General features: G+C 39.0%; 2 protein-coding genes and 1 pseudogene across 4 annotated transcripts in view; all 3 read left to right on the plus strand.

Moving 5' to 3' along the window:
• The window catches only part of LOC100745867 (eukaryotic translation initiation factor 5B), a 34,120-nt gene that overhangs the window by 8,400 nt on the left and 9,052 nt on the right, over nt 1-16,668 (plus strand). For all 3 annotated transcript variants that reach the window (XM_033321762.1, XM_003490977.4, XM_033321763.1), the window contains 3 exons: nt 2,605-2,681; nt 2,770-2,977; nt 3,136-3,231. In XM_033321762.1, coding sequence (XP_033177653.1) covers nt 2,605-2,681; nt 2,770-2,977; nt 3,136-3,231 — 381 coding nt within the window. The remainder of the gene's footprint in view (nt 1-2,604; nt 2,682-2,769; nt 2,978-3,135; nt 3,232-16,668) is intronic.
• On the plus strand, nt 15,218-15,974 carry LOC105680994 (annotated as a pseudogene).
• The window catches only part of LOC112213134, a 1,293-nt gene continuing 635 nt past the window's right edge, over nt 16,011-16,668 (plus strand). Inside the window, exon 1 of the mRNA XM_024368900.2 lies at nt 16,011-16,147. Coding sequence (XP_024224668.1) covers nt 16,101-16,147 — 47 coding nt within the window. The 5' untranslated portion in view covers nt 16,011-16,100. The remainder of the gene's footprint in view (nt 16,148-16,668) is intronic.

The following is a 16,668-nucleotide window of genomic DNA, read 5'->3' on the forward strand; positions in this document are numbered from 1 at the left end:
CTTTCCCCTTTTCCCTACCTTCTTCTCCCTTTTATTCACTGCCTTTTCCCCCCTTTTTGTTCTTTTCTATTTCCCTCTTTCACCTTTTCTCCTTCAACTTCTTTCCACGATAGCATCTGTTCCACTCGAACGAGTCTATTGCCAAATTTGGGGCTATTTGCGAATTCCAACGAGTTTGAGGTTTCCTCGTATTTTTCCCTCTATGTCTGTTCAATATTTCCTTCGGGACAACGTCGATTCGATTAAAGCTCGTTGCTCGTGAAATTCCAACGTGTTTGCTTTGAACGGGGATTCCAGTTTTACGTTAGAATCGTAAGAATCTTGTGGACAGGAAATATTCGTTTTTCATTCATCTTTTCTGTTTAATATTTTTTCCACATATATTTCCGTATTTAAAACAAGCAATCTCAAAAATACCCCACGTTTCAAGGAACTATTTGAAACACGACGATTATTATTGTTACATAGCTTGTGGAGAACGCAACATATTCCTTTGAACTTATTCGAATTTCAATGTGTGTAATTCTTCCATCTTTCACGCACTATTTTTAGCCTACCTGCTTTCTTTTTCTCCTTTCCATTCTTTTTTTGACAGGCACGAAATAAACACGGATATTCGACGCGTCATTAATTGCATTCCTGACTAGCGATGCTCTCTGATTCTCCCTTACCACCTCCCACGCTACATCTCTTTTCGTTTCTCTCTCTTTTCCATTCATTCGGTTGCTACTCGCGGCTCGGTCCTTTTACCTTATTCCACCGGATGGTATCACAATTCACCGTTCATCAATGAAACATGACTAGCTCTTGGTGTTTCAGTGAGTAGGCTTATTTATCGTGCGGTAGTGCCTTCTAATTGGCCCGCGTTTTTCTTTCCTTCTTCCTCCCGTTCATCGCTGTCGGTCGATTCATTACGTAAAGGTCATGGATTTCACCAAGTTTGCACCGCTGCTGCCAAGTTTAAAGGATCATTCATAGCGATTCCTTGTCTTTGATTTTCCATTAAAAATACTATTTTCTTTTATTTTTCCTACTACCGTCGTCTTCGTTATTATTTAACGTTTTAAACACAGAAAACACAACTTTTATGTTCCTTACATATAAAAATCTAATTTTTGTTATTCACTCTTGTTCAAAATTTGCAGAAACTACGCGCGCTGTGCCACTAGCCAATATTTTGAGCTTCATTTTTATGCAATAGCTCATGAAAGTATTCAAACACTTGTAGAGATAGTTTATATGAAAATTTAAATATGTTTTATATAACGTACCCAATACAATACGCTTATATACAAATTTCCTATACAAGTGTTAAAATACTTTCATGATTTTAAATAGAACTATATAATATTCTTATGTTGATTATGATCCTGTTTACATATAATAAGATAAAAGCAATGACGTATGGTCACCGAAATACGTATTAGATATTTTCGTCGAAGAGAAGATTCGTTGAAACTTGCTATGGTGGTCCACGAAAAAAGCCAGCCATATCTCGTCCTAATATCAGAATGCAGCAACGCACCGGAAGTCTTAAAAAGTCGTCTTATCTTCAAAAATTCTCGGCAACGTATCATCTTCTACTCATCCTGTTTCCTCCGCCTCGTTTCCCCTGTCATTTCTGTCTGCTTTGCGATGAATGATTATCGGTCTGTTGCTCGTCTAAACTCGAAAATTAACTCGTAAATGTAACTACTGTTCCGTCGGCCACTTTATCCACTAGCAATTAGTCGGACATTATCGTTGGAAAGTTCTGCTATCTTAATGGGAAGGAATCCTTAAGTATCACGTCCATCACGTTCATCGACACTTCTGTTGTTTCAAATACTATATACATACAACATTTTCATATCTATTGGAACCTTTCACCTATGAATCAAAGTTCGTACTACTCTAGAATAAAAAAACATAAAGTACAAAAATATCTACTGCAATCTTTCATTTGTAAATCAAAATTTGTATTGTTTCAGAGTAAAAGAATGCGAATTCTCAAATATTCATATCTCATGAAAATTGTGCCGCTTTAGGGTAGGAGAGTATAAATGATCAAATTCTCATGCCTATTGAAACCTTTTAACTACAAATCAAGCTTTATACTGTTTTAGAATAAAAAGGCATGCTTCTAGAATAAGAGAACACGAGTTATCAATTTTTAAACGATATTTTTGATGTCTCCCAATTTATGTTTCATATCAACTGGTATTTGAGGAATTCATTCGATCGAATGACAATTAGAGTTTGAATCCGCGGGATAACTTGTTTGTAAGTGCATCGGTCCGTTTATATCTACATTGTCGTGTCTCGTCGCATCGGTGAAGCTGAATCCGGACAGCATGCGTCACTAGTTATTTTTGCGGCCAAACAGACACACGCTTACTCGCATAGCATTCCACTGTATTTATGTTACGGCGACAGTGGTTTATGTTTTACCTTAATATTTTGTTTTCCTTCCAAGTACGGAACTCTGATGCGACCGAATCTAGAGTTCTCCGTTTCAATGCGCAGCATTCGACGTGAGGAGACCTTGACGTTACTTGCTCGTTCAACTTCTGTCAAATTTCGATTTGTAAATTTCACTGAAAGAATCTTTTTCTTTTACTGCAGTATGCTGGAATTCGCATCGGCCCTGTAGTCAAGAAGGATGTTATGAAAGCCTCTATCATGTTGGAACACGATAGTCAGTGAGTAGCTTGTTTATTTTAAAGAATTACATCTCTGCATTTGTTATAACGTATAGATTCTATCTAATCGACGTTAATTTGTTCACAGGTACGCCACGATCTTGGCGTTTGACGTGAAGATCGAGAGAGACGCTCAAGAGTTGGCCGACTCGTTAGGAGTTAAAATCTTCCAGGCAGACATTATTTACCATCTCTTCGACAAGTTCACCTCGTATAGAGAAGAACTGAAGCAACGTAAACGAGACGAAAACAAGCATATCGCTGTATTTCCTTGTAAACTTCGTATCTTGCCACAGGTATATACCATATAAGTTCCATTCCTCTCACATTTGCCTATCTTTATACCGAATATCTAAATTGGAGCAAAGCTATCGTCATTGAGGCGACTCTTTTCGGTCAGGATGGCATTTGTCGACGATTTTTCTTTCTAAAAGGACATTCGTCTCCGTTTCAGTACATCTTCAACTCTCGAGATCCTATCGTAATGGGCGTGATGGTGGAAGCCGGGATCGTAAAAGAAGGAACACCGCTTTGCGTGCCCAGCAAAGACGTGAGTATCTCGTTTCTGTTTTCTTACTTACTTGCCTCGTTACGCTTTCTTAGACTCCAAACGTGCTGTACGTTATCAGAAATGGTTCTGCGCTGCGCAGCATATGAAGCATACAAATCGAAGAGAAGTTCTGTCGCGCGAACATAATTGCACTGCGAAAAAGTCTCCGGTCAAGAATTAATTGAAACTCTCGTCACGGTAGACGCGTGTCTCTTTTCCCTCGTCGCTTCTGAATACGATTATCAGAGAATTTGAGTCGAATCCTTAAGGGGCACTGTGGCTTGAGTTCCGAGCGAGCGGGCTCTTTAGTAACGCGTAGGTGAACTCGTTCGAGGGAAATACGCCGGTCCAGTTGGTCGATCGATCGCCTCGATCAAACGATTGAATGCATAAACCGTTCGAATCTTGCTGGTTTCCTCCAAATTCCAGATCGTGATTTTTCCTGCATAAAATTTCGTTCCTCTTTCGATCGTTGTTTAGACTAATATCTTGCGTGTTTTCCGTTACTTTTTGCGCTCTACGAATACAGAGAAATGAAAACTGTCTGAACAAAGAGTCATATGCGCTAATGTTATTTTTCTATGTACCTCGCCTTATCAGCGCGAGAAAAATTTCTAGATTAGTGTTTTGCGTGTCTCATTTAAGCGTGAAAATTGCTCAAAGCATTGGACCTTGTCGATGTACTTTTGTGACACACCTTGAAAGTTGATTCTTCGAAACATATTAAATCGATCTATAACTGGTATAGTGGAGTCCATGAAATCATCTTTGTGGTAATTTGGAAAGTACGCATCGTAAGTAATCATAACTTAATAACTACCAGCGTATGCATAATCTACAGTACCACTTTTTGCAAGCTTCTGAATATTTCTGTCTACGTGTCAAAGTAACTAGCATATCGTTTTTACGAATTTTGAAAAATAAGTAATGGCGAATAATTTACGCTTATGATACTATAAAAATCTGAAGCAAAAAAGAAAATTATGAACATTGTAAACAGTTGGGAAAATTCGAGAAGATTATTGAGTCGGTTCCACGGACGAGCGAGTTTCTTCTCTGTCTCTTGTAGGAGTAAATTGGTGGGTAGCTGTTCTTTGCAGTCTCGCCATACGCGGTAGCACGCGAACACTACAGGTTGCCTAGCCTCGAATTCGTAGGCGTCGCAATGCCATTAGCAGCCTGCAAATTCCCGTAAACAAAAATTCCAACTATATTCTCTTGAAATACACCCACGCGGTGGTCGTGCGCGCCGACCGAAATGATTTACTAGGCAAACGGTTCGCCTTCGAATAGTCGCGTTCTTTGCGTAAGATCGTTTCGAATTTTCCTGCGTGGGAACGGCTTGATTTATCTAGACATAAGTATCCCCGGTGTTCGTTTAACGAACATTCAATTATTGGCTTGACAACATTCAATTATTTCGTCAAATTCGAACGTCAATCTATTGTGATACCAGTCCTTGTCTTCTCGTTGCTCTTATCGCTTAGACCGCGTAAATATTTGTGTTTTTCTTCGTTTGATGTAATAAAGTAGGATTATTTAAGTTATCTAAGCTTCAACATCTGGAGATTTAATCTTGAACCTTGCACAGATTAATCATATTTGTTGTAGTATTATGAGACACTATTGCTCTTTAATGTTATAACGAAAGAATGAGAAAATATCATGTACATGCTCTAGATTCAGTAGGAGAAGATGTTAGGAACAAGAAAATAATTCGAATAACTATATTGTAGGTTTATTTGTGAGTGCAGTCAGACACTCTCGCTTTTTTAAGATATTTAGTGAGAAGTATTCTAAAATAGCAAAAAGAAAGCAAAATCGGAAGTACTTAAGACGAGTTTCATTTTAACTCTTTGGGCATTTACTTTCACGGTGTATTATTAGCGTGCAGTCAATGAAAATTAATACGAGCTGAATATAACCATAAAAAGCTAATATTTGAGGAAACTGTGGATAAAATTCAGTTCAAATAGAGAAATCTCTGTGCTTCTCTATTATGGTGAATGATGAATTATACGTGTCATTTGGCATATGTAAATTTATGTTCTCTTATACGATCATTTAACAGCAGTATAGATAAACGACAAGCGTTGAAAATTGTTCAATCCCACTTTCATCGTTTTCCAATATTTCTTCGGTCGCGACAAGCATCGACACGATATCCCCGTATGACCTGCGGCATTAAATCTTTGCGGTTAATTTAACACGATCGGTTGAAGTAAAACGAGGGAAAAAAGCGTAAGAGGTGACAGGCGACGAGGCGTAGTGGTTGGCAAGCCCCGCGACTTTCGGTCCGGCGGTTACGTTTCAAATGCAAATGGTGGTATAAATTATTCGATTCAATAATATCGAAGCGTATGTGGGTGATAGCAACGCGTAAAATTCGTAACGTGCACGTCACACGCTGTATTACCGGCTGCGTGTGCAACGAGTACATATTTCTCGCCCGCGCGTAGAAAGCAGTTCCGACCACGTTGCTGGCCCACGCGTCCTCAACTCCAAACCGTACACACTCCTTTCGGCCCTACCCTGCTTTTTCGTTGCATTTTAGTCTTTATTTAAGTTCGACTGAAATTCCATTGTCAGACGGTGTTCGCGATCTTGATTAATTAACTCAACTTCTGGTTAATTTCTTAATTTCGTTACGTAAGTACATGAACGACGTTCAGTTTTCAAAAAACAAATGATTTACGTACTTTTAAGATGACATAAATAATAGTAAATATTATAATAGGTAGTATATTTTAACTGTTTTTTTTCTTAGAACTTCTATTTTACAATTAAATTTCTTATAATGACGCATATTGTAACTCAACGGTCTATTTGTCATTTGTCAATTCACTGATATCGTTAGTTGATAAATTAAATTGGAAATTGCAGAAGTTATTGTTTCATATAGCTTTGATGCGGAATGAACATCCATACACAGTTATGTAAGACAGTATAGTAGATACCGAATACATAAACGATAGTGAATAGATCTGATTCGTGTCTCTGGTTGTCGTGGTATTTTTTATTAGCAAACGATTATCCAGACCGGATGTCGAGTATCACGATTGCCTGTTAGTGAGCAGGGTCAGGTTAGGTCAGTTCTGAAGTCACCGTGTCGAATCTCGAACGGATCTGTATTCGCGAATGAGAGGAATGCGATAGACGTGATGCGTCGTGAAAGAAACATACGAACCTCGCACAGAAAAAGACGACACGACTTTTAAGTACGTGATTCTGCAAACATTGGCCGAATTAGGGCCGTCTCGTGCGCTGTTGATCATCAAATGGTTCAGTATGAATGGTTCAGTATTAATTTAATAACTGGCGGTTTTTCACCGTAGCAATATTATTCACTTATACAACTTATTCGTAAAAAAATATTACTTTATATTACAAGTATTTGCACATATCCTTATTTTTCAATGAAACAGCTTCTTTATCAGGATTTACATTTCGATCTCGTAATATCCAATTTTTGATTCCAATAACTTGAAATAACTTGAAAAGTCCAGCTGACCCGAGATTTCTGTACACCACTGTAAATACGCGAACATGAAGATCATACCCATTAAATCGCATGTTTTTGAAAGCGAACTAACTGTTTCACTGTCTCTCTCTTTCTGCTCGTGTTTTACGTGGAATTTTATTACACTGTTATACATGTTGGTTTATATGTTGTCAGCCGAATCAGTAATTAAGAAGTCGTTAAGACGATTGAAAAATCGACTTCTTAAAAAAAAAAGGAGAGGGAGAAAAGAAAGAAATGCCTCGACGAAAATAACGAATTAATGGGCAGGAAATGAGTAGGATTGATGAAAATACGATTGGTTTCCAAAGATAAAGTCCATGAACAACGTCGGAGGTATTTCCACGGCTTCCATCGTTATCGGGCGTATACGCGCGTTGCGCAACGGCCTCGATAGGCGCTTTAACGTCGAGCGGAAATCCGGCGGATTCTTTTAGCCTGCCGTTTTCTTGCCGTTCCGCCATTCCTTTTCTTCGTCTTATCCCTTTTCCTCCTTCTTCTCTAGTCGTCCGCTGGTGTTCTTGCTCGTCGCTCGATGACCCGAACTTATGTTCGCGTTACTTTTCCTTGATAGATTTTTCCATTCTTATCCGCTTCGATAGTCGATCGTTGATCGTATTTGTAGTGCATCTTGCTTGGTCGACGCGATAATAGGATTCATATACTGATAAGAATCTCGAGGTTGTTGAAATAAGTAACAAGATAATAAGATCGAAGACTAAAAATGATCGTACGACTGATAGAATTAATGATATGATTTGTGAAAGGCTGAAAAATAATCGAATTTCTTTACAAGAACACAAGGTTAGAGTGTTATGTCATGAACGACGATGAGATGAAGAATGGAAGGATCGAACGAATGGTAGAATTAATGATATGTGTTGAAGATTACAGGGGGAAATATGATAAGTAGAATTTTGTTGATTTTCTAATTTTCATATTGTTTAATGATTAAAGGGATGTACTTTAACATAGCATAGTTAACAAAAGGAACAATTTCTTTAAAATTTAACAACATTATGCCGTGTTAGAAAGTTCATTAAAGAGATGGAAGATTTATGATGATCTTACATTGTACTTCAATTAGATTCAATGAAAAACGGCTAGTATCAGAGATAGCGATTGGAACGGAGCAGGAAATCAGTTTTAGAAAAAAAAATATCGATTATATGACAAAAGGTTGGGATAGTATGTTACGCTTATCTGGTAACTTTCTGTCTACCTGGAATCATATTTTTTCCTATGCAACTGAATAGGCCGATACGGGCGAGGGTAGATCGATCGTGTCTCGTTAAAGCACGCTCCCCTTGTCGACGATGCTTCAGTCCCTTTTACGAAGTCGTGTCACGACAGCTGGAAGCTCGAACAGCGTTAGACGAGTAGCCGGTGAGAAAGAGCCCGTCTAGGCAAAAGGTCTCTGAAGACGAAAGACTCTTTTATCATCACAGCCTCAACAACACGCTATCTTTCGTGCGTGAAGTCCTATTCAAATTTGATAAAAAGGTCTCCGCTCTGATTTTCCTTACTTTTTATCATTTAATCAAAGAGATTAAAGGAAGATTAAATATCTCGTTCTTTTATATTAAAATGGATATTTTTCCAATTAACCTTCGAATGATATCGGACGTAACAGAAAAAATTGTTCTTTCCTCCCTGAATTTTAGAATTTATCTAAATCTTGATAATATCAAATGGTCTTCGATATGCCTTTATATCTATCACACATCGTTACGTGAAAATATGGTTGAACCTCGAAGACCATTATTTTAAAAGTTATGCGTATATAAAAACCATGCATATTGTACAGTTTAAATATTCAACTAATATACGCTTACGTTCTAAGATAATGGTCTCTACACCTTGGGATTGGTATTCTTGGATTTTAGTCATTAAAAGTAATCGTAAATTAAAATACAAAAAGTCACAGGCTCGATATGCTCCAAAACGATGTTCAGTCAAAAATGTTATCTGTGTAAAGAAATGTTATAACATAGGATCATAATGTTAGGTATCATTTTAATGCCATAACGGCTCAGGCATAATTAGTGGAACGGCGTTACGAATTTAAATGCGACTTCCCGTCGGTTGGTAGTTCGACGTTTGATGATAGTTATATCAAGGAAACACGAAGAAGATTTTCAAACCACCACGAATTATATTCCCGTCCGGAGTGACAGGAACTAGAAACTCCGTGGTGTGTGAGTCCCCTTCCGGCGGAAGGCCGCTCGTAACGTTCTTCCTTTCCCTCCCATCTCCTCTCCCTCTCTCTCTCTCTCTTTTTCTTTCTCACTCGCTCTCTCTTGTTCTCTGCGCTCTCTACTCTCGATCTCCCCCTCGTTTTCCTTCTCGTCCGGCAGCAGGTACCAGAATATATTTGTAAATTTACTGATTGCGAGTAGAAAATTAACACGTCGGAGCGGATTGGCCGAGCGGGACTGCGAGGGAAGCTAATTAACGAGCACACGAACGGAATACGAAACGTGTTTCATTATCGAGCACGATAGCGAGCTGTACAAATTTTTCACTAACTTGTAGCGAGAGACGTTCGACGCAATATAGAGACACACTAGAAAAAGAAACGGAGGATTAAAAGGATTCACACCAAGAAACGTGGCACATTTCTTCGAGATGTAGTGGCTCGTCGAAGTATTTTGCATTTATAGAAACTTTCTTTTGAATATAATGCGTTAGGTCGTCAGGGAAACTTTTAAGTAGAATTAGACGTTATTTGATAGAAATTTGCAATCAGAACGCTGTGAAGTTTTCGGACAGCCCAATATTATGGTATGTAATGCGAAACATATTGGAGTTTCATTAAACAATTATGATTATATTGATAGAACTTGGGACAAATCTGATCGCAAAAATAGATACATTTCAAACACTATTCATATAATCACGATAGTTGATTCTCATTATATCGCTAATAAAATGTCAGAATGTTTCGTATAATACATACAATATATTCATAGAAGGTTTCTACAAGCGTTCGAATACTTTCGTGAACCACTTGTACGTTCTACCAATCTATGTCTGTGAACAGTATGCAAACAGATAACAAACAGACGGTTCATGAACTATTCGCAAATACCAATAAGAGCGTGCTTATAGAACAAGAGGGATGGCATTCGAACAACATTCTAGGCACGACCGTGCGCGAAAAAGGGAAAAACGCCTCGGCTAATATTAGAGGAAAGGTCAAAATGTAGTGAAGAAGGGCATATAAGTGGAAGAGATGCCGCCCCCTCAAAAGAGGAATGAAAAGAAACGAAAAAGGAAAAAATATAAAAAAAAAAGTAGACGAAAAGAAAAGAAAGTTAGATGAGGAGGGATAGGAAAGGGTGACGAGACAGCTGAGGATGGGGGTGAAACGAACATACGTGGGACAGCGTACCTACGTTTAGAGCGTCTACCGAGTGATAAACGACCGGAAGGAAGCCAGAGGCGTTTCCACGAAAGTTAGAGACAAGCCGGAAGGCCGAAAGACGGGATGTGGTTGGTGAGTAAATGGCATCGATGCGTTAGTATGTGCGTATTCTACCTCATTCCAACCTTTCCCTCTCCCTCCCCTTTCCATGCGTATTTCTCACTCTTTCGTTCTCGTTGTCGACTCCCTTCCTCCCTTAACTCTTTCTCCTTCCGTCGTGTTTCTCTAAGTAGGCAGCTGGTTAACGTTGCTATCGTAGCGAAGGAAAAAAAAGGAGAAATAGCTTGGGAAAGAGAGATGCGAGAGGAAGAGAGATAAAGAGGACGGAGGAAAGGCGAAAGAGAGGTAAAGAGAGAAGAAACTGAGAGAGAAACGCTGCTGGCCGGATGTCGAGTTTCCAATGTCGAGTAGATCATTTTACCCAGGCTCGCGATTAATTTTGTTAACGACGAATACGAACTATAATCGCATCGTCGACGAAACAGAGCGAATCTTGCGAGTTCCTCGCTCGGAACAGAATATGCGTATCGTTCTACTTTCAGGTCTGGATTCCTTCTTGATGTATCGAATTTAAATGTCACTTGCCCAGCACTTACGTATATTTTTCCCTATTTAGAGGAATCTTTAATTGAATGTATCTATGTACAAGAAAACGAGCAAATGTAAAAAACACGTGACACCAGAGAAACAGGGGGTGTGAACGCTTTGGGCTCGAATCGATATATCGACCAGCAAACCTGATTCTCCGGTCTTGTTGTTTAGGAAAAGTTTCTAACGTGTTGTTAATTGATTTATTCTCATGTTATCGCAACGTGTAAGAGACATAAACTATCAGATATACTATCAAATACGAAGTGTAAAGAGTAGATACCAGCAAGGTTTTCAGAAACAGTTGTTCATTCAATGATGTTGATTGTGAACGAAGGAAGGACATCGCCCGCTGGTAGTGGGGATTTCATTCATCGACGCATCCGCCCGGCTCATTAAGTAGCCGATAGATCAAAGGTATATCGCACACGTGACCGATGTAAGCAACTGATTAGCCATTCATTGAGTTATTGGCAAAACTCGTAGCAAATGCGATAACGTCGAATGGTTACTTCTGATGCGTATTACATTCTTTAATATATATCTTGGGAGATTTTTTTATTGAAAATGAAATACATAGTACACGACTTGAAAATGTTAAGTTGCATTTGAAAGTTTCAAATTTAGAAAGTTCATAGCGTTCCCAATAGTGCATATCTTCTACATTGTATTTGATAGGATTGAAAAAATCCTTTTTCAGGTATGTATCGTTATCGAGTAATTATCGTGAATTTTTACCAAATATTAAAATATTAAGTTCGAACAGATGTTACTCTTGGTTCAAAATAAGATTGATTAATTAGCGGTTTTTTTATCAAGAGAACATAGGATCCAAGTTTAAAAAAAAAGTTTTCTTTCGTTACTTTCTAAACGAGCCAATATTCCCTAATATTTATAGTAGTATAGGTCTCGAAAGAGAGAGCGAGGGAGAAAGAGTGCCGCACAAATCTCATTTTGTGCATGCACTTAAAGCAGCGAGCCACACCAACGACGGCGGTTGGCTGTTAGCCGCTGAGGTTCGTACAAACTATAAAGCTTTCTAAATCGGTGCGGCTCACGAAAATAGACTTCCGGTTCCCGTCTCACGCGTTCACTTGCTGCGCTGTGTCTGCTCCCGAGTATGCCAACACCGATCCTCTTTTCGTCTCGTTTCGCTTTGCTTTTCCTTTACCCTCTTTCCCTTTCCCTTTTCCACCTCTCCTCGTCTTTCTTTTGTCTGTCTTCCACGGAAACCCATCTTGAACGAAGGAAACGTAAAAATTAGAATTCCTCTATAAACAACTTTCATTGACGATTCGAACATCGTATTGTTTTCTATTCGAAGCTTTATCAATCGTAAGATAAATATTCAGAGTTTGATCGAGACGGAGCTAGGGATTGCAATACAGGTGGCTCCCGTATTTGCGTCCTGTCTTTTTAAGTGTTATATGAATATATAATATAGATTGCGATGTTATTCTTGCAGTTCTGTTATTAAATGTGGGATTCGGAAAATAAGCCAAAACGGCAATCGTATGATCGATGCGTTTCCTTGTTTCCTCTTAATCCTCTATCTACGATATATGGATCATTCAAAAGCCATACTGATCAAACGTATTAATTGAAACGCAATGAAAAATCACAATATTTTTCTAAATTTATTGTGAAGCTTGTGATTATACTATCTTGTTGTGAGAAATAAATTCTATTCTCTTTCAGATGAATATTAATTATGTATCTGTGAATCCTATTATGTAAAGGTGGAGTTAATTAGTTTGGTTTCTGAGAAGCTCATATACATATCTATACAGCGGAAGCTTTCCTACGTGTTATATAAAATATTTTGAAATTTCATTAATACCGTAAGGAAACACAATTGTCACGACTATATCGCTAAAATTTGAAATCCATCTGAAGCTGCGTATGGAAATTTTAGACATTTATGTACGAACGCATATGTACTTACAATAACACGTGAGCAGCCAGATTTCTACAGGTATTCGAATCCTTTCACGCGCTGCTATATAGACATCATCATACAGACACCTCATTACAATCTGTTTATACTTTTTACCAAATACCGTTTTCTCATTTATCAAAGAAAATCGCAAAGCCTAGACGAAGACAGTTAGAAACGTTGGAAAAGGGGAAATAACTTTGCAATGATGTTTCGAAAGGACGCGCTTGTTTTATAGAGTTAATGAAGCTCGTGCAGCTTCGGCCGACGTAGGTAATCAGTTTTTTGTTCTGGGTAATCGATCATATCAATCAGATAGAGATAAGTTGTTCGGATAGAACTGGCAATTATCGGAGATGATGGCATCGAGGTTAATCGCGTATCCGTTCCGGGACGATGTAAGTAAGGTCTGTTGCCAGGAGAGAAAGATGGTCGGTAATTACTGTTAAATCTGCGCTGTTAGCTCAACATAAATTTCCGTGGTTTCTCCTGCGGTGCAAGAGCGTGCGTGGCTCGTGTGATGTCAGTCGGACGATTCACGCTTCTGGCTACTCTGTATCGCGCGCTCACAGTTGGCCTGCGATACGCGTTCTTTGAGTACATCGGCTGCCACGTTGGCCTCGTTGGTCGGTTTACTAAACTTAGACTCATTCAGAATGGCCGGCTTTCGAATCGGGTGTCCACGGGCCGGGACCGCGTCATATCGTGCCACGGCACGTTTCTTGGCGACCGTAAACAAGGGAATCAGGCTGCGAGAACTTGACTGTGTACGCACGCCGACGAGAAAGGAACGCGGTTGAATGAAAGCAAAAATAATCCTGCCTGCCAGAGATATATGTGCTCGAGTCTGATACGCAATGTGATTACTAATTACCGACCGGGTGACACGTAAATAAATATGATGCATGATAAATACGAATTAGCCATGATTATAACGAATGCCTGTTCTGTTGTTGTTCTGACGAGATGTCATTTCGACGAATACGCTGGAGCAATCGAACGTATATAGATTCTTATGAGCGTATGATCTTCAGATGTTTCATACCTCAGAACGACAGTTCATTAAAACGCGCATACTCTATAACCATAGCTTTGAGCGGTTGTTCACATTTTAAATGTTTAGTCGAAAAATATGAAACGATGAAAGTTTGTAAATCGGCGCTATAACGTCTACCAGTTTCCATGGGTTTTACAGTAATTTCTTGGATAAGCTATTTAGCCTATCTTGGATAGGGTATTTCGTAAGAGGCTAATTAGGTCGGAAGGCAAATATTTCGAAGTTGGTCGCGAGTACTTGTTTCCGGACGGGAAGATTAGAGTGACGCTAATCACCGGATAGATCGGACGACAAACGTTGGTATTTAATTAGTTGCTCCTTTCGGTACCAAGTATCTGATATCCGCGTATCGTCTGGCGATACACAATCGTGTGGCATAGAGATAACGCACGAGGCGAGTAAAGTGCGAATAAAAAGAGAGAAAGAGAGAGAGAGAGAGAATGAAAGACGACGACGTGGGATGTTAAATGAATGGGTGAAATAGTTCGCTTTTAAAATATGGCGTTGTTAACATACTAAATTAAATTCCAGTTCGGGCTAAGAAGAAAATAAATTCTTTCAAATAAAATTCTTGTTTTCCCATGGTTGGCTTCCCACGTGTTCCGAGGCTGAAACGCTCAAGAAGAAAAAAGATCCGTGGTAACCCACGCGAAGACGAGGAAGACGTCGCGAATTCTCGCCAAACGCGTTCCCATCTTCTTTCTCCCTTCTACACGAAATGAGACGCGCTGCAATTTTCCCACTCGAATTCGAAAAAACAATTGGTCAAACCTGTTTACTCCCAGTCGCATTGCTAACGGAGCGCACAGCGGTGTCGCGCGAATTAACACGCCACTCTTGCACCACGAAAAACAAAGCATCGAAAGACACGTAGTACACTGTCGGCTATCACTATTAAGATACTGGCTGATATTTAATATATATTGAACTTCACTGCTTTTACTTTCTACTTATTTTATTATAAATATTTCGTTCGCGTCGTACAGCCAAGTTATTTTGTTACGTGTCTCTTTTATTCGTACCCTACAGCCTAATTATTTTATCATAAACCCGTCTTATTTGCATCTTATAGTCAACCGCATAAATATTCGTCCATTTATCATAGTCGACTTTTTCAGCACTTTATAATGTCCTTTAATATCGTTATAATATAATATTCAATATTTTACAGCTGTACAACAATTGTAAAAGTTTCTAGGAACGTTATCTTAGTTGGACTCATACTTAACACTAGGTTGACGGGAGTCATTTTTTCCTAGGCTTTCTAATTTTTGAAATCTGTATGTAGTATACCTATCTCTACGAAACCCGTTAAATTGACGGGCTAGCTGATTTCATAAACAAACCGTTTTTCAAAGACAGTGTGCAAAAGTTTCAGTTATTGTAGACATTTCCCATCATTGTCTCCACTTATTGTAAGTATTTACAATAGGATAATTGAATTTGGGCACGGTATTTTCTTTTTTTGACCAATCCCCCTTTTCTAGCAATCATGAGTAAATGCAGGAAATATAATAAGACATTGAACAAAATTGTCAACATCGATGAAGATTGTTCTGAGGATACCTCCGAAGAAGATCAATATGAATTAGGCCAAAGCGAAGCTGACAGTGAAAGTTCTGAATAAACTGAAAGTGGAGAGATAGAAGGATCTTCGGATAATGAAGAGGGAAACTTTTTGAAAGTGCGTCGTAACAAGAAAAGGATGCGTATTATTTCTAGTTCTGACTCCGGGGATGAGAGGACGAGCATTCCAAGCACATCCCAAAATGTAATGGGTGAAATTGAAATTGCAATTGACGGGACACAGTGGATAAAACTGAAAGCAGGCGGATCTAGGGGTAGGACGCCCGTTCGTATGATATTCAAGGATATCGCAGGGCCTACTGGCTATGCTAAGAGAAGTATTATGTCGGGTTGTGTAACTAGTGCTTTCGAATTGATAATTGACAGACACATAATGGAACATATAAAAGATTGCACTGAAACCGAGGCGCATCGAGTTTTGAAAAAAGACGGACAATCATAGTTGCTGAGTTGCGTAGTTTTCTAGGAATTCTATATGCCCGGGGCGCATATGAAGGGAGATCATTGAAAGCCTCCGAAAGATTATAAACAGATAAATTTGCGCTGATATCCGAAATATGGAACAGATTTATAAGTAATAGCCAGGCTTGTTACAAGCCATATAAAAATATCTCAATAGATGAACAATTATTTCCAACGAAAGCACGATGCATAATAAGCCTCATAAATTTGGCATTAAGTTTTGGTTTGCAGTTGACGTCCAAACAGAATATATTTTGAATGGTATCCCTTATATGGGGAAAGATGAAACTCGATGCTCAAGGGAAAAAAGGACAAGATGACTTTGTTTTCCTCAAATTTATATGTCGGAGTCAGGTTGGCATTTTGGGGCGTTCGATGAACCTTTACTTACTTTACCGTCGCGAATGTAGCCAATATTTATCAGTATGAATGTGGACACTACAAGAGGCTATGAGTCATGGTAATAGGATGGTCGAGATGATGGTGACAGCGAATTCAGGTTCGATAACGAATCCACGATCCACGGGAGGACAAGTATCAACGTACTACTCGATTCGGATAACTCAATCGGCAATTCGTCCAACGACTCTAACACTCTAACTCTAACTTTCTTAATCCAAAAGAGGCTGCCCTTATATACTCCTGTCCCCACTTCTCGTGTTAATCTTTGTTTTTAAGGAGAGCCATATAATCGTTTCATACCTCTGTCAGGTACATGTCCCTCCCGTGACCGCTGCTACGTCCGGTGACCTGCCATGTCACTTCGAGCCCAAACCCATCGTCATAAAGTCAGATTGGCACATTAAGACTATTTCTTACTTTTATTACTTAAGGGCGGCTATAGTAAAAGTCTGGACTAG

This window comes from Bombus impatiens, unplaced genomic scaffold (assembly GCF_000188095.3).
Source record: "Bombus impatiens unplaced genomic scaffold, BIMP_2.2 scf_0487, whole genome shotgun sequence".
In the NCBI taxonomy this organism is placed as follows: domain Eukaryota; kingdom Metazoa; phylum Arthropoda; class Insecta; order Hymenoptera; family Apidae; genus Bombus; species Bombus impatiens.